This window comes from Parasteatoda tepidariorum, chromosome 5 (genome assembly GCF_982258835.1).
Source record: "Parasteatoda tepidariorum strain Cologne lab strain chromosome 5, Ptep-v5.0, whole genome shotgun sequence".
NCBI lineage: Eukaryota > Metazoa > Arthropoda > Arachnida > Araneae > Theridiidae > Parasteatoda > Parasteatoda tepidariorum.
The window spans coordinates 28755995-28781269 of NC_141759.1; the positions used below are offsets into that span (position 1 = coordinate 28755995).

General features: G+C 27.5%; 1 protein-coding gene across 2 annotated transcripts in view; it reads right to left on the reverse strand.

The window, feature by feature from the left end:
* Nucleotides 1-9929: 9929 nt before the first annotated feature.
* The window catches only part of sp3 (phosphatidylinositide phosphatase spermathreecae), a 35699-nt gene continuing 20353 nt past the window's right edge, over nucleotides 9930-25275 (reverse strand). The window contains exons 11-18 of one of the 2 annotated variants that reach the window (XM_043039547.3): nucleotides 23786-23914; nucleotides 22939-23009; nucleotides 21353-21598; nucleotides 20542-20613; nucleotides 20382-20455; nucleotides 18946-19101; nucleotides 15142-15551; nucleotides 9930-12387 (exon numbers count right to left, since the gene is read on the reverse strand). In XM_043039547.3, coding sequence (XP_042895481.1) covers nucleotides 11470-12387; nucleotides 15142-15551; nucleotides 18946-19101; nucleotides 20382-20455; nucleotides 20542-20613; nucleotides 21353-21598; nucleotides 22939-23009; nucleotides 23786-23914 — 2076 coding nt within the window. In that variant the 3' untranslated portion in view covers nucleotides 9930-11469. The remainder of the gene's footprint in view (nucleotides 12388-15141; nucleotides 15552-18945; nucleotides 19102-20381; nucleotides 20456-20541; nucleotides 20614-21352; nucleotides 21599-22938; nucleotides 23010-23785; nucleotides 23915-25275) is intronic. The other variant, XM_043039546.3, reaches the window with a different exon arrangement.

A 25275-nucleotide genomic window follows, 5' to 3' on the forward strand; every position in this document is an offset into this window, starting at 1 on the left:
TCAATTTCATTTAGTGCATTGACAAATATTTTTTTTTTAAAAATGTGATAAATTTATTATTTTTTAGTTCCTGTTTTATGTGAAGTTTATACTTGCTTTTAATTACTTTGTCTTTCAGGAAAAAAAAATCAAATTATATTTGAAATTTTCTTAAAGTATGCTAGTGAAATGCAATATGCTATTATTAAATGCTGTTATAAGATTAATGGTTTGTAATATATAAATATGTAGATGGTATTGTAGAAATCTTTCATCTCGCTTGATAATTATATATGTAGACTGAAAATTGTGTACTATAGACTATATATAGAGAAATGTTTTCATGTATTTATTTTAACAATAAGTTTTTATTTGTCTTTTGAATTTATGAGCACTTCTGATTAATAATTAATAAAATATATTGACTGTGTTCAAAACACTCAGGTAGCTAGTAATAAAATAGATCAGATATATTTGTGTTACTTTATTGTAAAACTAATCTTTTACATAATATTAACTACAGAGTCATTTACTTTCTATGATTCAAATTAATGGAGCAACTAGCTCAAAAAATAGTTATGTATTTTAATCTGATTTTTTGCATTTACTGCATAGCTGAATTTTTAAGAGTTATTAAATTAAATTGAAAGTTGTGAAAATTAATTTTACTAGTTTTTTTAGGAGACATCTCATTTTTATTTCTACTTATTTTTCAACCTTAAAAAGTAATGCTGAAACAAAATTTATATGTCCTACTAGGCATTGTACCCAAATGAAAATTTTACATGTCCAAACATCTTTATTGAAAGGGTATTAATAAAAAGAGAAATGTAACGATTCATTTAAAGAAACTTATTACGGCATACTTCTCTTCCTTTCTATTTAGGCAAAATAAATTTGAAATTAAAAAGATTGAATAGGAATGTTTTTTAAAACAAAGTTCACATATAGGAAAATGATCTGCTTTGGCGGTATTAACTTTCATCAAAGTTTCAAAGCAGCTATGAAGTTACAGTTAATAAAACAATATCACTCCCCTTTTTGCTGTCTCATTTCAACTTTCATATTTATTATTTTTTAATGTACACTAAACGAATCTCGTTTCTTGAGGTGGTTCACTGTTGGTTCTCAATATTAGAATATTGTAAGGAAGATGACTGGCACTGATGGTTAACAGTATTCACTGTTGTAATCAAATAGTTTAAATTGCTATGAATTTTTTTATTTATTTATTATTTGATGATGAGCGGCATCTGTTGATTTTTTACCGGTCAAGGTTTCTCTTTACATAACAGGTAGAAATATTTTTTTAGTAGAAATAAGCATGAATGGTGATAAAAAAAAAGAATAAGCTTTGTTTTTAAATTATTTGTGATCAAAATTGGCAAAAATACTTGATTGCTATTTTAGTATATTTCTAATTATCCTAATTTTTACTTGTAAGATATAATATTTTTTAGTTCAACTTAAAAGGCTATTTAAATTTATGAGAACAAATTTTGAGAGACCCCTTAAAAAATTCTCCTAGTAGGCATGATTTCTCAAAAGAATCGTATTGAAATTTTACTTTGCTTTCATTTAAAATTTACTTGTTAGAATCTGGAATAATTGTATGTGAAAAAAATATAATTTATGGTAAAATTTAGACCTTATATTTTTATGTAAAATAAGTTGCAATCTAATGAAAAAACATTTGTTCAAACATTATTCATCTAGAAGAAATGTGCAAGATTTCAATAGAATGCTGCGTTGGTTTTTGAGAAATAGTACAGTTCTGAGTAAAATCTATTTTTGTTCACAGCAATCCACCTTATGGGAAGTGTCCCCAAGAGTTTTAATTCTAATTAATTTAACCCTTTGAGAAAATACTTTTTACATTGTTTAACTATTTACAGAAAAAAAACATGTAATTTCTTCAGTTTTGTTATGCTTCAATAATGTAATTTATAAAGCTCTCTAAGGTACCTTGGGGCCATAAAGCTTGTATTTTTATTTCAAGACAATAAACCTCCAGAGTTTTGCAATAGCACAGTGGTTAAGACACTGGACTGTCATTGTGGAGGATTTGGGTTTTATCCCTGGTGGTGGCTTGAAGACCATTATAGTCTGTCAATGAACTCCCCTCACTGTTTCATACCTGCAAACTTTTAATCCCTTCCATTATAATTTTTCCCAGTGGTAGCAAAATGGAATTAAAATTTCAATTGTAAGCAAAAAAACACATTGTATTTGAAAAAGCTTTAGGTGACAACCATGATAGTAATACATATTAATATATATGCTTAATTTTTTTAAGAATAGTGGTAATCAAAATCATTTTAAAATTAATCTTATAAAAGAAAAAATAGTATATATTTACTACCACTTTAAATATAAAAATAACATTTTACGCCAAATGCGTAAAAGTTGGCAGGTATGCTGTTTGTCTGGAACGGTGACTAAGGTTACGAGGTTTAACCATTTCAAGTACATACAGATGTTCGGTGTATATTAAAGACAGGGCTTTTGGGGAGAGAGGTTTCCCTCTTTGAAATGCACTATTTCTTGTTACCATTGCAACAAATGGCCTTAGACTTTGAAGCAAGGGGAGTTCTTTGTGTAGACAAACTATAGCTTTATATAGGTACCACCCTGTCTGGAGAGTAAGACATCCAATATGCAATGTTGATTAAGAAATAACGGAACATTGTCCTCCATGACATTTCGAAATATAACAGGCAATTATAGGAATGCTTTACTATTTTAAACGCCTTTTGGACCATAGGTTAAGAACCCCTGCTAGAAAAATTGAAATTTAGCAATGTTGAGATTTAAAAAAAGTAACAAAATATGCTGCTTAATTAATTTTTATTTACAAGATTCAATATAATTTGTTTGCCTAGAAATATTTCCAATAATAGACAGTGTAGCTAAGGCATATCACAGGGAGTGAATCACTTAATGCTTAGGAATACTATATTAGGTGTCTACTATCTCTACAAAAGCTCTATAAATCAACTTCTTAATGTAAATAAGAAAATATGCAACATAAACTATTGATACTATCTCTACAAAACTAATCATTATTTGACAAATCAATTTATAGTTTTCTTAAAATACATTTGGATGTGGTTTTTCAAAATCTGAATCAAATGCCTTCATAGCATATAATAAATCGATATTGAATTTTGAAATATAAAAACATTGCAGAAAAGAAAACCTTAATGTAAATAAGTATAAATTGTACAAGAAACTGGAATGACAAAATAGATTTTTAAAATTTGGATTGTTTTAAAAATATTTATATTTTTAAATTATAATCAGCATTTAGTTTACAAATTTTATATTCTAACATAAGAGAGTATAAAAAAAATGAACTTGAATAAAACATATCAATTTTGAGAACATATCATATCATTGAATTTTGAAATATAAAAACATTGCAGAAAAGAAAACCTTAATGTAAATAAGTATAAATTGTACAAGAAACTGGAATGACAAAATAGATTTTTAAAATTTGGATTGTTTTAAAAATATTTATATTTTTAAATTATAATCAGCATTTAGTTTACAAATTTTATATTCTAACATAAGAGAGTATAAAAAAAATGAACTTGAATAAAACATATCAATTCTATTTTTAAAGTAAATTTCTAAAATACAAAAAGTATGTTTAATAAAAAATACTTAAGTAAAATGTATACTTAAGGTAGAGCCACAATACATTTATAGATGTGTAACTTAAATGTTATTTTTAAAAAATCTAAATTGAAATTATTTACAATATATAGTGCTCGTTATATTTCATATCAATTATTTACAAAATATACAAGTTAAACTTTTAAAACTTCATTTTGAACTAATGTTTCTAAAAACATATTTCATAAAATGGGTTAAAATTTTTCTAACCACAAACATGTTCAGAGGTTCAAAAATGTTTACAATGTTTAATTTCAAACAATTAATACAAAAATGACTTACAAATTGTTACAACAGACTTCAGAGCAATAGTCAATACAAATGAAGAAAAAAGATAATTATTACACAAGCTTAAAAACATACTTGGTTAAAAATACGTATTAGTTTCTGTGAATCTTTTTATCTAAGTGGGCAGTATACAGAGTTCTCCCTAGGAATAAAAAAGGGCATGGCGCTTCCTCACAGAAAAGGGCACTTTGAATTTTGAAGGGGCACTCATTTAAAGCTGTAAAACTTAAACAAATTGTGAAATATTATGTTATAACTGAATTTGATCCTCAACAATTTCTAAATTACCCTTTGATACTATTTTATGCAAAAAGTAATTATTACACTTTATCAAAACAAGAGAAAAATTTTTAGTTTATAAAAAAATAATTAAAGGTATGCTGAGACAATCTCTGAGCATAAACTTTCTTCAAAGAAAAGTAAACTAAAAAAATGATTTATTGATAAACAACTTGAAAACTTTTTTCTATAATTTAAACTGAAAAATAGAACATTTAAAGGTGTATTTTTCAAGAAAAGTATTTACTTAAAAAATAATTTTATAATTTAAAATCACTAAAAAATTTTATTAATATACCCCCCTGTAAAAAAGATAAACCAATTGGGAATAATCCTAACAAAGAAACTATATGCAATAGTAATCAGAATTAAACCTATAAACACAGATAATTTTACCAGTCAGTAATTATTATTTAAACAGTGAGTTATTTATCATTATTTTTTATATGGAATGTAAAAAGACAGTATTTTTTAGGGATGGCAGTTCATTTTTACAAAGAGGGAGCTTATATAGGGTGGGCCATTAGTCTAAAAACGGTTGGGAGAACACTGCAGTATATATGAGTAGAATAAAACAATCTAAGTCAATTAAAACTAGGAATTTTTAACCCTCTGAGCGTTTGATTTTAAAAAAATTACACAATTTCATTTAATTACTTTTTTACATGGAAATCCAGTTTTTTTTTTTTTTTTTTTTTTGTATTTTCAACCAGGGTTACTTTGTCCTCTGAGCTTATCCCACTCAGTTTCTTAAGAATCTCATTGTGTCAAAACGTCTAGCATACCATATATATGGACTCAAATTAACAAATTGGATCCGGACATCTTTCCTTGTGACTCAACCAGTTCTAAAGAAGAGAGAACAATGGAAAGCGAACAAAACATCATAATTTTAGAAAGACTCATGAAAGTGCAGCAGCAGCAGCATATTTTATAAGGAAACTTTTATGGGGGGAAAAGAAACTTTGAAGCATTATTGGACAATAAGTCTAAAAACATGTTAAAATGTTGACTTCGAAGCTTCGGATCTGGAACTGGAGACAGAAAGGGATGTCTTTCACTTTTCATTATTTGCTGACTGACATTGCTATGAAAGCCCCATCTCCAAAGAAACGACACGGCAAATTTATTTTGCAAAACAGGTTTCTTAAATTTTGAAAATTCACATTTTGTGGATATATGTTACCTTTTTTTTCTGAATACCCTGAATTAATGTAATTGATAAAAATAATTAATAACGAAAATATTTTACCATTTATTTCTAAACCCATTTTACTCCTGACAAACGTTACAATGCCTAGAAGTAATTTTAGATGTAGTTTTTAATAAATAAAAAAAAGGTGGGCAAATTTACCTCTGTTTGGTTAACTTTACCCACCAGGTTTTTGAATTTTTACTGAAAGAAAAAAGCAATGAAAATGCAATATTTAAAAACTTTTAATTAATTCTATAAGCCAACCCTATGCTTAGAAACTATTTTAATCCCCCTTAAATCAGATACTCTACCTCTCGATCGTTTGATAAACTAAACATAAGATTTTTTTTTTTTAAAAAATAGGTAGTTCTATTTCTAGGTAGCACACAATAGGTTTTAAAAACAGTATCTCAGAAGCTTTAAAAGTTTGACAACAACTGCTAATTAGAAGTATATAGAATTTTCACTAGAAATTTAAAATTGAGCAAAGTAATCCTGATTGAATGTATTATTAAATGGAAAACTGATGTATAGACATATTTTCTGATTAACTTTCTCAGCTACTTACACTCAGAAAGTTAAATAAATGTTAACACAAAATGATCCAAAAAAATAATCATAAATGAAGTGTGAAATAAGTTTTTATACAAATGAAAAAATAAATTTGTACTTTACTATTATGCACACGTATTATAGCATCAAGTTAGTAAAGAAAAAAAATGGAATGACTAGAGAAAAATATGAATTTTTAAAAAAAAAACTATCCCCCTTACCTATTTTGGATAACAAAATATCTTTAGGAAAAAAATTGAATTAAGAGAATGCGAAAGATGTATTTACAAAATAAATAAAAATATTCATACAGTCAGAGACTTGTAAATTATAGAAAATCAAACTGCTTTTTTCAAGTAAAATATATGAAATCCCATAACAATATGGAAAAATTTATGAAAATTAAAATAGTTATGTATGAAAAAAAATTCACGATTATTCTTTTTTTAAAAAAATATAAAACAGAATATTTACATTTACAGAGAAATCCTGAATCATTTTAACAAGAATTTAATACAAAACTATTGATACAAACAACATACGAGTACAAGCACCCTTTAAAAAAAATGAAGAATATTAAAAAATAAGTTGAAAGTATTAAAGCTCAAATTACTTTAAACTATTTTAATCAATTGGCAATCAGATTTCCACAATAAGAAAGATTTACCTTAGATCCACAAATAATTGGAAGAAAGAAATTTCAACTAATGCAAATTTTGTTTTTAATAAAAAAATTTGGTAGAACTAAGAAAGCGAAGAAAAAAAATTTAATCTAATATCTTTTAATCTTTTTTCAATCTTAATTAATCTTTTTTTAATCTAATATCCAAAAAATATTTTCTTGTATTGTCACAAATAACGTTTAATTTTACAATTGTTAGTGTAAACACAAACCTAAACATTCAAAATCTAAATGCCATAATAAAGAAAATTCACTTTTGTACTTAAAATTAAGTACTTAGAAAAGGAAATAGAACGAATAATGACAGAAAGTAATGATACAAAATAATAATATTAACGTGTAAATAAATATGGTTAGAATAAAGGCAAAGTTGAATTAATCATAGAATTGATGTGAGATAAAAAGAATCCGGAATTTGCAAACTTTATGAATAAATAAAAAAAATCTGATTTAACTACTTTAAGTTCTTTCTGCACTAAATAAAAATTTTGTGTATTTTTCACAAAATGTTACCATAACTTTTTCTTTTTAGTGCTAACTAGAAAATTATTGAAATTTTTCTCATAAATTTGGAAAAATCTATCTATTGTATTGATTTCAGTACATAGAAGAAGTTTTCCATGTACGTAAGGAACCGATTATCCGGAACGGTCGAGACCATCGCTATTCCGGATAACTGATTTTTCCGGTTTTCTGAATCGCTACGAAAAGCCGTTTTTTTTATTGTAAAACCCAACTTTAAAAATAAAAATTTGGAAATAATCTTAAAAATAAGAAAAAACGATGAAGTAATACACTAATGATTATTTCGAAAATGATGGTAAGGTAAACATCTTTAAAAAAAGAAAGAAAAATCGTAAAATCTTATGAGGAAGGGAAAAAAAATTTAAAAATGGCAAGAAAATTAATCGAATTTCGTTCCGGTTTTTTGGTTTTCCGGTTGTCTGATTTCCGGATAACGGGTTCTGTACTGTAGTACTGAATGCTAAAATAAAATATTTTAACGTCACAAATCATTTTATAAAACAAGTTAGTGCATTTTGGTGGTACAAAGAACATATTTTCTGAGAACAATAGCAATGAAAAAAAACTTTAACAAAGGATAATTTGTTTTTAATTCCTCTAAATATTGGTTGATTTACTGCATTAAATTTAAATTAGTGCTTAGGTACTTGCATTAGCATTTATTCATATTTTTTGGGAATATGAGAGTGACAATTTAATAACTTCTCCATACAATAAGTAAATTAATCTTATTTCAAAAAGATAATGTTTTAAAGAAATTTTTTTTTATAGAATTAAATAGCAAATATAAGTTATATTAATCTAAATAGTAAAGTTAAAATAAAAGTTAATTTAATAATAGTAATAGTAAATATAATAGTAAAATAAAAGTTAATTTAATAAATAGTAATTGAACATAAAATAAATTCATTAATTTAGCTTTATTTTTATTTGGCTACATACCTTTGAAATACATAAAATATCAAACAAAATCTACTGAATAAAAAAAAGTTTTGAAAACAAAGAAAGAGGACTTTAAAAATGTGTTTAAGTATTTTAAACATCATTAAAAATAAGCAACACAGATAAGAACTAACATCAATGCTGAAATGTGACTATATATGCATGCATTTTGATATGTTTAACTGTTATTGCTTACACTTTGTGGCTCTAATCTTTGCTGTGTTAAACTCATAAGAATGCAAAACTGAATAAAAATTATACTTTTGCAACAAAATATTGTATAAGATTGTCAAACGATTTATCACACACAAACAGGTTCCAATTTAACATGTAAGAATGTCAAAATATTTTCAGCAAACAAATTGTTTAAAAAATAATAAAATTTAGATTTTACTGAATTTTGAAGAAAAAAATTAAAGTTTAAAAACTTTCGAGTAAAGTAGGGAAATGAAAGTAAGTTATGTTGATAATATAACATTCATATGAGAATTAATAATAATAATACAAATAAAACACACACATTAAACTTCTTGAATAAGCAAACCTAAATATTAATTCAAATCATATATTTTCACACAAAATATGATTATTATCTTCAATAAGAAAAACATTAAAATATAAGAATATTATTTTATTTAAACCTGGAAAATTTGAGTTCAATACAATATCACCTACCTCTATCAGTAAGTTTCCATTCGACACGTCAAGTGCCGTGTCAGTTAGTAGCAAGCCTCACACTAATTTACTCCAATATGAGCACTTTTAAGGATGGCCTGATTGGGATTTCCTTAAAAATATGCACGACACTTGACATGCTAATGATAAGAAGCTATTAAGTAAAAAATCATTGTTTTCGTGATAATTGCATTTCATCAAATGAATTATAGATATAAACTTAGCAGAATTAATACAAAAAAATACTTTTTCAGAAAATAATACATCATGTAGCAAGTAAATAGCACAAAAAGTAAAAGAGAATAAACAGAAAAGTGTATATAAATAAATAGTTGAAAATAGAAAAGTTACGGAGTATATTATTTAAATTATACATAAAAAAATCTATGAATATAAAGAATGATAAATACTTCACAATGCAAAAATAAAACATTTTAATTAAATTACATAAAAAAAAATTGTAAAAGGAGAATGTTTGCAAAGTAACAAGTGCTTCATAACTTTCGAGACTAGGCAATCAAAAATTTAAAAAAAAAAAATTAAAAAAAAACATTAAAAGAAAAAATATAACCAATCCTTAGATGAAAGACAATTTTTTTGGAATGACTAAAATTAAGAATGCAAAACAAATGAATAAACAAATACTTTAAGAGTTTAATAATGAAACGAAAAGAAACACAAAATAAAGCTCACTAATGAGTAAATTAACAATTACTGATGCATGGACAGATTTCAAGTACAACTCATTTATAAGAAAGCAAAATTAACCTAAATCAATAAAATGGAATAAAAATAATAAATAGCTATTTAAACTTCCTTTCATAATAACTAATTCAAATGAAAAGACGGGAAAGAATTGAAGCATTCACTGATAATAAAAAATATGAACGTAAAAATATATAATTTACACATTGTTTATTTTTGTGACAAAAAGTTTTTCATGTTAGCAACCAGTAGATACTTTAGCTAAACAATTATAAAACATTTTAGTTTTACAAACATACATAGTAAAATTAAATTTAAAAAAAGTTTGTTATGCTTTAAGTATTTATGATAGAAGAATGAATCTTTATAAATACGATTAAAAACAGTTAAAAAATGAAAGTACCGCTAAAAATAAGCATCATTTTAAAATGTATAGTGAGGAATTGCTTTAAAACTAAATAATAAATTAAGTAAATATTTAAAGCTTTAACCCCTCCAGAACTGTGATTACATGATTCTCCCTTCACACCCCCATGGAGTCATAAATAAATGAAACCTTTCTGACTATAGAGGTCCAAGATCACAAGGATGTGAGCTAAATACGATACTCTCATATTACATCTTGTATTAGCATCTATACAGATTTTTAGAGCGTGTGGAGTATGTGGGCCTGGGACATGATGTCATAAATAAAAGAAACCTTTCTGACTATAGTACCCCAAAGATCACAAGGATGTGAACTAAATACGGTACTCTCATGTTACATCTTTTATTAAGTATCTAAACATATTTTTAAAGCGAGTGGAGTAGGTGGGTCTGGGGCATGATGTCATAAATAAAAGAAACCTTTCTGACCATAGTACCCCAAAGATCACAAGGATGTGAGCTAAATATGGTACTCTCTAGTACCTATGCATATAATTGAAGTTTGTATACCCTGGGAGTATGTGGTCCTGAGAAAGCATTCTTTCTCAAACTATTGGTCCTGAAGGAGTAAATAAAACTCGCAAATGGTGTTATATTTACTTGCTTTTTACAAATGTTTGAATTAGATTTGAACAGGACATGATTATCGTAGGAGAAAGCAAACTAAAATTTTAGAATACCAAAACATTAATATTTCCCTTCAAAGCATGTGCAAGTGCAAAAAAGGGCTTCCCACATGCATTTTGGTCATGCCCTACACTTTTAGGTTGGTCATGTATTCAAATGAATAGAATAACTACAAAGCTATTCAAATGTGACCTATGTCAAAAAGCAAAGTTATTTTTTAAAAGCAAACACTACTATCTAATGTAAAAATTTCAACGATAAATAGGAAATATATTAAGGGAAAGTTTTAATATACAAGTGTGACAATTATGTTTCACATTAGGAAAATATAGAAGTTTATTAGACAAGTGGACAAAGTATCAAAGTTGGAAAATATGTTTTTCATTTGTAAATAATGAATGTTTTCATTCATAAATAAAGAATGTTTCAGCCATAGATGATTTTCGAGTGAACATAAATATAAAAAGAAATATTCATCGAATGGATATTACAAAATTTGATGAAAATTTACAAAAAATGAGGATATTACAAAATAGGAGAATACTTTGAATATTTTTTAAAACAATGTGTATACTAAGTCAAAACTTCATATATTGAAGTTTTATACGACTACAATACATAAGGAAAACATTAAACAATAAAAAAACTAGAGAATTATTGCACATTTTAAAAATAAATTAACACAAATAATACTTATAAACACTTATTTAAAAAAAAAAAAATGGGCAGAAATACTTATTTAGCTACGTTATTTTCACTTTTCTAAAATAAGACATGCAAAATAAAAATCTTGCACTTTTTTGCTATGTAAAAATTCCTTTTATATATTGCTAATTTCTTTTTTAACAATTATAGCCTCGTAATTTCTATACAAATATAACTCCAATATATTTCTAACAAATTATACAACATCCGATCACAATTCGATGATTCGAGTAGCACAGTTCTTTCTTTTCAGCTTTACTTTCTCGTAATCTTCAGAATTAGGCGAAATAGGGTTGCTGCGTGGGTGTCCTGGGCGTAAGTTCATTCCGAAATTCTGCACCCCTTTCGCTATTCTAGACAGTGGTGACAGCACCAAATCTTTTTTTATTGCAATAGGAGACAGAGTGTTGGACAGATTGAGGGAGGACAGGGAGAAGTCTTGAATAGCACTTTCACTGTGTGATGTCTTCATTTTAGCATTCAGTCCTTCGGTATCTAACATTACTTCTTCCTGTACCAAAAGGTGGGACACTTCGTGAGAAGTGGCGACAGTGCAAGGCCGATACTCCAGATCCTCCGAAGACTTGGACAACTTACGAGACACCGCTACTTTACCAGATCCGCAATAAATTTCATCTGGTTTGGTGTAAGCAGCAAGGTTACTTTCAGTACTTATATGTATTTGGGGCATAGATGCTAAAGAAAGGTTCTGTTTGGAGCTTACCAGCTTCTGCGCTGACATTCTTTTACTTTGACGTTGGGACGCCCTTTTCATGGCATCCAATACAAAATCATCCACTTCAGTGTTATATCTTCTTTGACTAAACTGGCTGTTGTCTTCGAGAAAGACAAAATTGTCACTCTGTGGTCCATTTAGGCCAGAGCTATAAGTGGCTAAAATCCCGCAACTTTCGAGCATTGTGTCGTGTTTACTGTCATTAGCACCGTTATCTAGGCATTCAGTGGACAACATCAGTTCCTGTTCGTCGACATCACTGAATTCTGAATAATCGGAGCTCAGAGTACGATCACTTATGTGCCCATGAAATCCAGCTGGTGTATAGATTTTGTGATGAAGTGCAGAATCTTCTTCTGATTCAGATGAACTATCCATGCTATAGCGTTGACTCTATTTAAAAAAAAAAATAAAGTTTAAAAAAAGGTACAGCCAACATTAACTGAAGCATAATTTTAAAAAATGCTCAATTCACTTTTTAATTGTAACTGATATTGTAAAAGATATCGCCAGAATGACACTAACTGGTTTAATAACAGTTTTTTTTCCTTCAAGTTTATAACCCAGTAACAATAACTCCTATGGAATAGAATAAATAACCTATTTCTAACAATGTTTTTGTAATAAAAATAGTGATATTAAAATCTGCACTTTACATGATCTTCCAAAGGTAATGGAGCTATGAGTTGAGGTGGAGCAGCAATTTCATGGTATTTCAATACAAAAATTATGTGTATCATTATGATTTATTACCCTAAATAATTTTATAATTTTAAGAATTCCACAATACTGTAACAACTCCTGCATAATGAGATTTGGCCACAACCGCTAACAATACTACTGACTCCATCAGCATAAAATGAACAACTTATTAATAAAAATGTGGCTACCTCCCTCCTCAAATTTTGAGGGTCAAGAATCCAAACTCATAAAAAGGGTACGTTTTTTCATTTTTCAGGGAAGGTAAATTTTGCTTTTGGTTTCATAACTTAAAATATCCACTGAGCGAATTTGTTAGCATATATTTAAAGTAAAGTTCTCAAGATTAAGATCTATTAATGTAAAAATATGATCATTAGATGTAAAGTTATTAAAAGTGTTAGTTTTCTTTTGTGCAATGTACAATTTGCACTTCTCTGAACTATGTAGTAGAAGTTTACTTTTGTACTCAAAGCATTACCCATAGATAATTTATTACTTAAGCAATAAAAAAAGAAAAATCTATACTAAATATATAACTGATATACAATGTAACCTGAAAAATCAAGAATCAGGTTTGTAAAATCCAGATTAGAAAACTTTTTGGATTTTAGATAGTTTAATTAACCTGAATCTCAATAAGATGCCAAAGTTACGATGTTATCATGCAGGTAAGTTGGATCACCTTTCCAATTCTAGAGCTGCAAGTCTACGAAAAAAATACTGAAGTTTTCTCGTTTCCCATAATGATTGGGAAGAGCAATGTAGATGAAAGAATTTTTCTTTGCCCACCTTCCCTTTTGTGATAACTGGAGATTAGAATTTCTACATCTAACTACAACTTTCCAGTTTTAAATTAATTCAGTTAATTTCTTCTCGTTGTGAAACAAAAAAAAAGAATCAAATTTATAGAAGTTACTGAATTTCAGATGTTTGGGTTTTAAAATAGCATTGAGATTATAATACTGTACGAAGTCCCATATCCCTCTTTTTTAACAATCAAAATACACTAAACTCTTTTCTCTTTTCAGATTTCTTTTTCTTTTTTTTTACACTTGCGATTTTTTTTTTAAAAAGTGCAGGTGATGAGAATCCTCCGCTTTTCCCTAATTTCTACTTTTTTATGATTTTTACCAGATTTCCGATTTTTATTTGATTTTAATCCAAATTCTGCTACAATATGAAAAATAATTGGATATCATGTTACAAAATATGGCATTTCACTACAGCTCGAAAAAATCGCTTATTTTTTCTCACATATCGCATAAAAGGATCATCACCACCAAGAATCAGATTTGAGAAGAAATCATCAAGACTGAAGCGGGTCATTAAGTGATTATTCAAAAGAGCTATATGAATTCGGGGATTGTAATACGCAATATTATTTTAAAAATGTGAAATCGAAATTTCAAAAACTACAGGTAAATCCCAAACTGTTGAAAATGCAACCGATAAAACACCATAGGCAACAAAAAGTAAATCTACAAACACGCGAGTTAAAATTTCCCCCTGAATTAGCGGTATGTTAGAATGGCATATTAAAATATCGAAATTTTAAAAACCATGCACAAATTTGTAACAAAAGCTGCAAAATTAGCGCAACTACACAAACCACATGGATTTATTAGTTGATTGAAATTGGCAGTAATTATTGTATATTTGTTATTTTTTTTATTGAAGAAGGATGTTTTGATGTTTGTTTACTTTAACAACCTATTATCCGGAAAAATCTACAGCAGAGCGCCGATTATCCGAACTGCTCGGGACTAAATGTGGTTCTGATAATGAAAAGTTCGGATAATTGGAAAGTTGTTTAAAATCTAGTTTAAATTATTAATATTTATGCACTAACTTCCCTTCACACCTTTTCCAGGCTTAGGATTGGTAGTACTATCTAAAATAGCTCTGGCGTGCTTAAATTTTTTTTTTCAATTTTTAAATATTTTTTTTTAAACTTTTTTTTTTATTTTGAATTTTTTTAAAAATCATATTTCAGCTTTTTATAATTATTTTGTCAATTACTGATTTTACCGCATTTTTCTTTATTTTCTTTCACATTCCAACCATTGTAGACTGTCAAAATGAAGCTCCCATTCTTGGAAGATAATTTTCAGTTGAAGAGGGCTAAAGGGGTATGTAGGTTTAACTGTATAACAATACATGTATGTATGGTTACTATAAGAAAGCTGCAAAAAAAGGTTGTAAATTAAATATGGTATTCAGATGTAGTAGACATTATTTTTCCTTCTAAGTTTAGAAAAATTTTTGATAAGTTAAATAGCATTCAAAACTTAAAAACAAAAAAATGAATTCTAACATATTTCGGATAATTGGACGTTCGGATAATAAGGGTTCAGATAATCGGCGCTCTACTGTATTTTCCGAACTTTCCGATGATTCCGGATATGGGACTTTCCACTGTATAATAATAAACAAAAAGGTACTTACTATAGAAGCACTAGTCTCATCAACAGAAGCTAAATTAGGAGCTGCACATGATGCAAAACCATTTGTAGATTTTTTCCCTAAAGCTTTTACAGTTTTAATAGGATTTAGCTTTGCAAAGTGTGAGGTAACATTACTTAAAGCTCTGGATCCAACATTTTTCAATGAATTTAATTGACCTTCTGATATATTACGAGGCATTGAGGAAAATGATGGGAGTTCTAAGTGAAAACCATGGTTGGCATTATGTCCATGATGATTGCGATTGCTCCTGAAAACTCCAGCACGAACTCCGGCCTGTGATAGTGGCATTTTGCTTTTGCGACGCTCCAATTTCCCCTCAAATATGGGAACATTTACTTCTTTCACGCACAAAGCAACTTTAAATGTTTCACAAATAGCTTTTAAAGATTCTGTAATAAAAATAATAAAATATTAACAGTTAAGAAAATATGATAAATACTTCGGTGAAAAAATTACTAATTATAACAAACTAAAAAAATTAGAAGCTTCTTCTAAAATCCTATAATATATTAAAATTATTATATTATTAAGTATATATTGTACTTAATAATACTTTATTATTAAATACAATCAAGAATGCACTATTTCCACTTTCATTTTAGCCGTTAACTTCCAGTCATGGGAAAATTTAATTCTCCTCCTTCAAAATAAAGTTTATTTAATTATAATCAAGTCCAAACAAGTAGATATTTTAACACAATTTTAAAAATAGCTTAACTAAATTTTGTTACTATAAAATATAAAGAAGTAATAAAAATGCAATAAAGAAAAATAAGCTAAATTACTTCATTAATGCGAAAAAAAATCCAATTAAAAATAAAGTTATAGAAGTAAATAACATTTCAGAAATTAAATTTTTCTAAGCAGTAGCAAAAAGTAACATGAATGAAGAAACGAATAAAATACAACAAACAAAAGAAACTAACACACTTGATATACTGCAAATCTCACTGGTTTAAAGAGTAACAACTGAGTATATAAAAAGAGAGAAAAAAATTTTTAAAGAATAATAAATAAATTTTTTTAAATAATGAGAAATGTATATAACTTTATATTAATATGTAAAAAAATAAAAGTTCCTTCCTTCTTCAGTGGTGCAACAGCCCAGGATGGGCTCTAGATTTCTTCAGAATTTGATGTCAGGTGACTCAATCTGTGTCTTTATTTTTTCATTCAGTTATTTTAATATGTTTTTAGATCACCACTGAGATAGTCTAATCATTTATGTTTGAACTGCTCTCTTTTTTCGAGTGCCAGTAGGTTTGACAGTAAAAAATTTTGGTGGTTTTAGTGTTATGAGCACTAATCAGATAAAACTTAATGTCTAGATTTGTGTAAGAGCATCAAAATTCTATGTTTGTTTTTATTTTTCAAATACTATTTAATTGAACACCCCCCAAAAATTCTTCTTAAAATTTTTCTCTCAAAAATTTATGTTGATAAAAAAAGATCTTCACAATAACTCACATTTAAAAATAAATATACATGATAAAAATTTATATTTAAAAAATTTCTGACCATTATCATTGACATTTCAATTTTTCAGTTAAGAGGCATCGTTCCTACAGACCAAATTCAACTGTCAAAGAGGATATTAATTAGAGGAGGGATTTTGGAATATTGCTTTTAATTATTTTTTTATTTAATTTTCCGAAATGAACTTATCTAGATAATTACTCGGCAGTATCTTTTGAAAAATGTAAAATATAGTTGGTGTTAAAATCTACCTATGGTGATAAAATCTACCTATAAAATTCTACAATCAGCATTTTTGAAATGGTAGTCAAGAGTTACACATTTGTCTGCTTATAGATTTCTGGTAAATACCTTAATTTTTGCATAATTTACAATAAGAGGATTTTTTAGCATCACCAAAATTAGTTTTTATTAGTTTAAACAATTATCAATTTAACAAAACTAAAAACAAACAATTGAGAAACATTAAATATCATACTCAAAATTAGTAACCACATTATTTTATAGCTTTATATCCCCCCCCCCAAAAAAAATAATAATTCATTGAAGTTCAAAAAACTACTAAGCATTATTTCTCCTAGTCTTCATTCTCCCTTTTTTGAGAGAGAGGTGAAAATAAAGCCTATATAAAAGCTTATAATCACGAACATTTTTAAAATTTAACAAGGAAATTTTCCATAATTTCTTAAAAATTATTTTTTTGAAGCAGCTAGAAAGATGTATTGGACTGTTTATGAAAATAATTTAAGAAGTTTTTAAGTTCAATTCATTTAATAATTGTAAATGTAAATAAATATGAAAGAGAAAGTTATTCATACTGTCTCAGAACATTTTGCTATGCCATTGAATAAATCCCATACCTACATTCTATAACTCATGCACCTGTGTGCATGTTTTCAATTCAATATATTCAAAATATTTGCTATTACAATATATGTTTTTCAATTTTTCATCAATTTGTGATTTTTACTATGTTTCAAATATTTGCAAAACACAGAATCCGACAATGTTGGGGAAGAAATAATTAAACCACTGCCTTTAAATCCGAAGTTTTCCTTCAAATCGCAAGCTTTTCTGATTTAAATAGGTGTAAGTGATTGCGCATTTTATGCCATGTGTGCTACTAGGTAAAATTGTTGCTGATATTCGATAACAAAAACACTCTAAAATTATTCCAACTATTGTAACATAAAAAGTTTTTAAAAAATAAACCGCTTTTAAACATTTCTAGTTCATTTTTACACATTATTGTTTTTATTCTTCATAACTGTGGAAGACTAGGATACAACGTGCATCATTATTTAGGAGCAGATTGTCTCAATCCTTACATTCTTGTTATAAAAGATATCAACTGAGTTAGTTTTGTTCACCTGATATACATTTATAAGCGAAACTAAATTCTGTATCCCTTTCAGTGATATATAAAAGAAGGAGCAAATGCTTCAAGCATCCAGCAAAAGAAAGAAGCATCCAATCAACAACTAGCAATACTAAAACTTTTACATTATTAATTATTTTCATTACTGAAATCATCCTTTTTTCATTTGGAACAACAACAAAAAAATATTTTGTAAAGAATAATATATATTTTCAAACAAATTTAATAATATAGTTTTAGGTCATTAAAACTTTAACCTTCTTTGTATTTAAGAAAACAATTTAGAATATTTTGTTCAACATATTTCTTATCATACAATTTTCTTTGATATTTGAATAAAAATTTTATTTATAATATGGATTTTAGTTTTTCACATATATATTTTTCTACCGTCTTCTTTTGGCCCCTTTAAAGATTACACTCCTCGTTTTTCAGTAATTATACTCCTCTTTCCATTAGCTATTACACACCGTTTTACTTTAATGATTATACAGTAGGGAACCGATTATCCGGAACAATCGGGACCACGCTATTCCAGATAACTGATTTTTCTGGTTTTCTGAATCGATACAAAAAGCCTTTTTTTTTATTGTTAAACCCAACTAAACAAAACAAAATTAGTTGGAAATAATCTTAAAAAGAAGAAAAAACGATGAAGTAATGCACTAATGATTATTTCCAAAATGATGGTAAAGTAAACATCTTTCAAAAAAGAAAGAAAAATCCTAAAATCTTATGAGGAAAGAAAAAAAAATTTCAAAAATGGCGGGAAAATTTATCAACTTTCGTTCCGGTTTTTTGGTTTTCTGATTTCCGGATAATGGGTTCTGTACTGTACTATAAGTTTGCCTCTGCATGCCCCTCATTTTTTTTTTCCAAAACATTGCTAAAGCTGACAAAATAAATAATTACTAGGTTTACTTTCTTACCTGCAGCTTCTTCTTCACTACTAATTGGAACAGCCATATTATTAAAAAATCTTGTATTGGTGGAGCGAAACATGTGGAAATAACCAGACTGTCCATAAACACAGTAGTGCAAACGTAGGCAATAATGTTTCGATTTAAAAACTCCTGGTTCAGGTCCTTCAAAAAGAATAAATATAGAATTTAAAAATCAAATAAATATTAGACCAAATATATCACGAAGAATAACAAGTTCAAAAATGACTATTTTACTAAAGATAATTACTGCAAATCTAGAAGTATAGAAAACTACACAAAATAATTAAAGCATATATAAATTTTTTTTTCTAAGAAAAAATTTAAATTAATATAGAATGCATGAATTAAATATGTGTTATGAGCAATCATAGTTATTGATATTTATTCCCTGAAACAACAATGTAACAAATTAAAATAGCCTCTCAAAATAAATTTGAAACACTATGCATGATTACTTCTGAGACAGTATGTAACAGTATGACTGATTACATTAATCAGATTGCATACAAATAAAAAGCAAAAATGAATAAGATAATCATTTTTCATTTCACTAAATAAATTTTGAAAACGATTTCTAATTATGCTATTAAATGATTGGTTGATTTGTTTTTAAAATATTAAAATGTAAAAATGTTTTCAAAAAGTTTCATAAAGTGGTTCATTAGCATTCTGAAAAATTGATACTTAAGTTTTTTTTATACTTTATAACCGTCGTTGAATAGCAGACCCTATTTCTGGGATAACGACTACTAATGTTCAACTCTGTAGCCTAGTAATTTTGAATCCTATTAAGAAGACAAGGGAACTCCTGGATCAAATATTCGGTGAAATTCGGCTTCGTGGAGGACTTTTTAATGGAACTACGCATTTGCGTTACATGGAGAGAAAAACCAAACCATGAAAATCTCGCACCGTTAGCTTGACCACAAAGGGACTCTAACCCGTGATCTGTTTACCACTGAGGAAGCACTGTGGTTGGTGCAAGCCGGATGCGGATTTGTATCGACCAGTCATCGCTAGGATTCGAACCCGGTTCACCTCATCGGACCCCCTATCCCCTGAGCCATCGCGGCTTAATACTGAAATTTATAATATTACAAGTATTACAGATTATGATATTAAAAAATGAAAATTTCAGTCAGTGCATAAAATAATTATTTAGACAAAAAGAGCAGAATTTTTCGCTGATATTTAGAAAGCAACTTTTAATAATTATAAAAAAGATTATCAAATAACCATATAAAATTAAAAAAATCAAAGTATAAAATAACACAGTATGAAACCTTTTTGAAACTGAAATATTAAAAAATATTACTACAGGAAACAGACTATGAGACACTTTTAGTAAACAATTATAACAAAAACTTGCTTTTGACTTAGAAACCGCATAATGGCTAAATATTTCTAAGTTATAAATTTACCTAATTCAATTCTCTCTAAATCTTCTAATTGTACATGCTGATACTTAATAATTCTATCAGTCTGATCATCATATCTGGAAAAAGCACATAATAAAAATATTTAGCAATTCATTTGAGAATTTAGTACTCATAAGAAATCAAACAAACTGTTTTTACTTACTCGGCAACAAAGTAAGAATCTTTGGTAAGAATCAATATTGCATCCATGTCTTGCTTATCAGGATCCCCAGTCCTAAAATTATTGGATTTGAATTTGATGCATCAAAAAACATATTTGTATAGTTAGTATAACTTGCAAAAAAAGTAAATATCTATTGTAAAGATACAATTTTCATTATATTTTATGTTTGCTAATGTATTAGATTAAAAAATTGTGCAAAATCTTAATTACTCAGTTTAAATAATAAATATTGAAATTTTATCTTTAAGTTATCATAAGTACGTAATGTTACATGTAACAATTACACGATAAGTAAAAATAAAATAAAAACAATACGTATTAAAAGTAGTAATGAATCAAAAAAGCAAATGTTTATTTAAATTTTTAAAGATGTGTTTAAAATGTAAGAAACTATAAGGTGTTGTTAAAATCAAGCTGGGGAGATAAGACTTGAATTCAATCTTCAAAAAAATTAAAAATTAGTAACACAATATAAAACTTAAGAATGAAGCTTTTTTTTAAAATATAAAATCTGTCATGCATACCTTTTGTCCAATTATATCAAAATAATTACTTATAACTTGAAATTAAATTAAATAAAAGTTTAAGAAATGCACACAACTATTTTAATTTCCAAGCTGATTATTTCAAATTAAATATAACACTTGAATCTTTAGTTTAACACTCACAAATACAAGTAGTAAAGATTAAAAGATAAATGTATGCCCTTAAAGTTTCAAGCCAGAAATTTAAACAAAACCATTTACAAACAAGAATAAATAGTATGAATTTAAAGGAATAAAAAACATACACAGGATCTGCATCAATTAATGCCCATCCACCTAAGACAACTTCAGTTTCTGGTATTAAAATTTTTTTACAATCTTCTATGAGTTGTTTAACTCTTTCATGATGTTCTTGTTCATTAATTTCGATTTCTGTATCAGCTTCTTCTCTTTCAGGAGTAACAGCGTTTATATCTTCAGTGACTGGGTTACCCATCATTAAATCAATCGTAGCTTGACGAAAGGCGTCCTTAAATCGGTTGACATAGTACCTAAAAAAAGATGAAAATTGAATAGTCAAACATAAAATTATCCTCAAAATAAGGTACCAGATAAAAAAAAAGTTTTTGACACAAAAATGATGATTAAATTTAAATAAGTCATAAGCCAACAGCATCTATTGTAGCTGAATGAATTGATCAACATCTTGGCATAGCAGTTTTTAATGCTGTAAACATGACAAGAAGCATTTAATGAGCTTCAAGCCTCTTGCTTGCCCTTTGATTAAAAGTACATTATAAAAGCAATCATTGAAACTGACAATAATTAATCACAATGAATGCATTTCCATATCTATTTTAAAAATTAAGATACTTATCATGAAAGATTACTACATAATAACCATTATAAAATAGCTCTCATCAATGTATGTAAAATACAAAGAAGGTAGTAAGCCATGTTAAGCATAAAATACTCTTCTTTTCTATACAAAGTGAGAAAAACTACCATGTTCCAAATATAATTGTCATTCCCTTAATTGAAACATGAAGATATGCAGAAGTACCCTTATTTTTTAGGTGTGTAATCTCTTCCTACATAACTATTATGATTCATCATTACAAATAGTTTCAAATAGAAAAACTAGTCATTATCGTAAAAAGTAATAAAACAAATCCAGCTATTTTATTCAAATAAAAAATTGAATTATAGTTTTAACACTTATTCAATTATACTTATTTGATAAGTTAAAAGAGATATATTACAAGACTGTTCCAACTCTTTTACAAAAAAGGGTACCGATAAGAATTACTTGCCTTTTCTGTTGATATTTTATCTTTGAATATTTTCTGCTGTTTCTAATGTCACTTGCCAATCCAGCATGCCTGTTTGGTGAAACCAAGCGAATTTTAAGGCAGAGGGTGCATTTCTTCTTTTGCAGTGGTGCCATCTATGGCCAAGAATAGAACTTCAACCACACACACATCACAGCCCATTTATAAGGAAGACCCATTTTATACATCCATTCATACATTAGATCTTAATTTTGACCTGAACAGAGAACAATCAATCTCCAATTCAGTACCCAGAGGTATAATTTGTATGGGAATATGGAGAACTTTGTGACCCAACAGATTTAACGTGCATCAGTCACCATTTACTAAATGGGGAGCCTTCGGCTGGCGAGGATTGAACTCACGACCTCTTGGACATGGGCCCAATGCCCGACCAACTATGATACACCAGCCCATGAATGTTTTCTAACAGAGGTTAATGATATAAACAAATTGTTAAATTTGAAGAAATTTGTTTTTTCAAACCACTAAAAAGCAATATCACATTGTTTTTATTTTCTTCTTTTTTTAAATAAAAGCTGATATTTAATTGAAATTACCTATTTGCAGAGTGATATCCATCTTTCATCATTCCAGCTATTCTACGTTCTCCAGTCCTAGTGTAATCACCCTTCAAAAATAAATGCAATATATATTTTTTACATCAAAGTGTATGATGACAACTTTAAAAAAAAAACAATAAGTCTTTATAGCTAATTATTACAAAGATATTTTGAAATCAAATCCAAAGTTAAATACTTTATTTAACAGTTTTACAGTCAGAACTTCTAAAGAAAATTTATAAAGTAATTTATTACAACTGAAATAAGATCATTGCAAGCAATAAGGAAGAAAAATTTAATGCCCTTGAAAGATGACAGATAATGTATTTATTTTATCATCTTACGGAAATGGAAACACTCTTTTAATTTTTTAAAAAGCTGTAATGCTAATATTAGAATAAAAATTTTTAACTGTCATTGAACAGCTGACCAATCATTTTTTGAGTTTACGACAACTTATGCTCAAATCTGTAGCCTTGTAATTTCGAACCCAATCCTGAAGACAAGACAACTCCAGGATCAAGTATTGGGATAAATTTGCCTTCATGGAGGACTTTCAGATTAAACTAACCCGCATTTGCTTTACATGGAGAGAAAAAACACAAAATATTCCACAGTTAGCCTGACAGCATGGGGACTCTGACCCATGATCTGCCTTCCAATGAAGATATTTTACATCAGCACTGCAGTCAGTGCGAACAAGGTACAGAATTCAAACATGGTTCACCTCATTGTGAGGCAAATGCTTTATCCCCTAAGCCACCAAGGTTATTAGAATAAAATTTACCTTAATTAAGAAAAAAAATTTATATAATATGAACATGGAAAAAAAACATGCAATTACTTTTAATGCTACAGTTCCAGCATACTGCCGACTAATAATATCACCATTATTAGCCCATAACATTTGAAATATTCTTCGACAGCCAGCAGGTAACACACCTTCAGGGGGTAATAGACCTAGTTTGTTGAACTGCAAAAATATAAAATAAATTAAAAAATATTGTTTTAAACTAAAAATAACTAAGTGAAAAATTAGATACAGAATTAAGTGAAAAAATGTGTTTTTCACTTCACATTAAGATGTAATATGTTTATAGTTGGGTAATACTTTTTATTTCATTTGTTTGTGAAAAAACAGCTGAGAAAAATTAATAATAATAATAAATAAATACGAATAAATTCTAATAGGCATGCAAAAACCAGATTTATTTCAATCATCATTTGATTTACATTTATCAACAAATGAAATCTGACATATTAGGATACTGCTAAATTAAAATTTAAAAAAATGTGTAAGAAAAAATTTTTTTTCACTAAAAACAAACTAACGTAAAACAATTTTTTTTGTTATGAATTTATGATATTAACTTATTAGTGTTCAGGGTATCTTTTAAGAGACTATTCTAAATATACACAATAAAATCACAGTACATACTTTTTGAAATAAAATATTTTCAAGAAGTGATTTCTTTGGAAATTTCACAGAACATATAGTATTCAGTTGATAATACAGTCTGTTTATTTTCAAGTTTGCCTCGTCTTTAAAGATATTTCCTCAATATAAAGAGGCACAGTTCGTTAAAATTATTAGGTACTTACTTATTTAAATTCAGTCAATATTGTAATATGTTTTTAAATAATTTAGTATTAACATTGCCTCTCTCAATTTTAGAATTTTCTAACTTTTTTTTCCAATAAAACAAAAAGTTTTTGGGCTCCAGTTTTTAAAGTAATTTATCAGTTGATTTAAGATATTGAATATTATGCAAAATATGATAGAAAAATTTCAACTAGAGCATTAAAGTATTAAAATCTGATGTAGTTTTCTTTATTTAAACTTATTTTTAGTAAACAATAAATTATTAAAAATTCAAAATTTTCAGACAATTTTCATTGCAAAAGACAGAAACCTAATTTTGAATCATGAAAAGTAGTTAACATGCTACAAAATTCTGTTATCTTTCTGTCACACATTTTTTTTGACTTTCATCTACAACTTTATTAATTTTTCAACATTAATTACACACCTATGCATGCTGATTTGTCTAAAAAATGATACAGTTATTTTCTGCTTAACCCACTGGCAGTTAAGGAAATGGGCAAAATTGGGAGAATGTTTCTCCCCTACACACAGTTCCCCTATCAGTTAACATGGGAAAACTGGTTTTGCTATGCAGAGAAGACTGCAGGTTAAAATGCGACTTTTTACGTGCAGAACCGTCAGTGGGTTAAACATATTTTATTCAATAAGGTAAAATTTTAATGAAGATTAGTAAATATTTATAAAACTTTGTTACTAGTTCATTACGCAAAAGAAGAATTTAAATACCC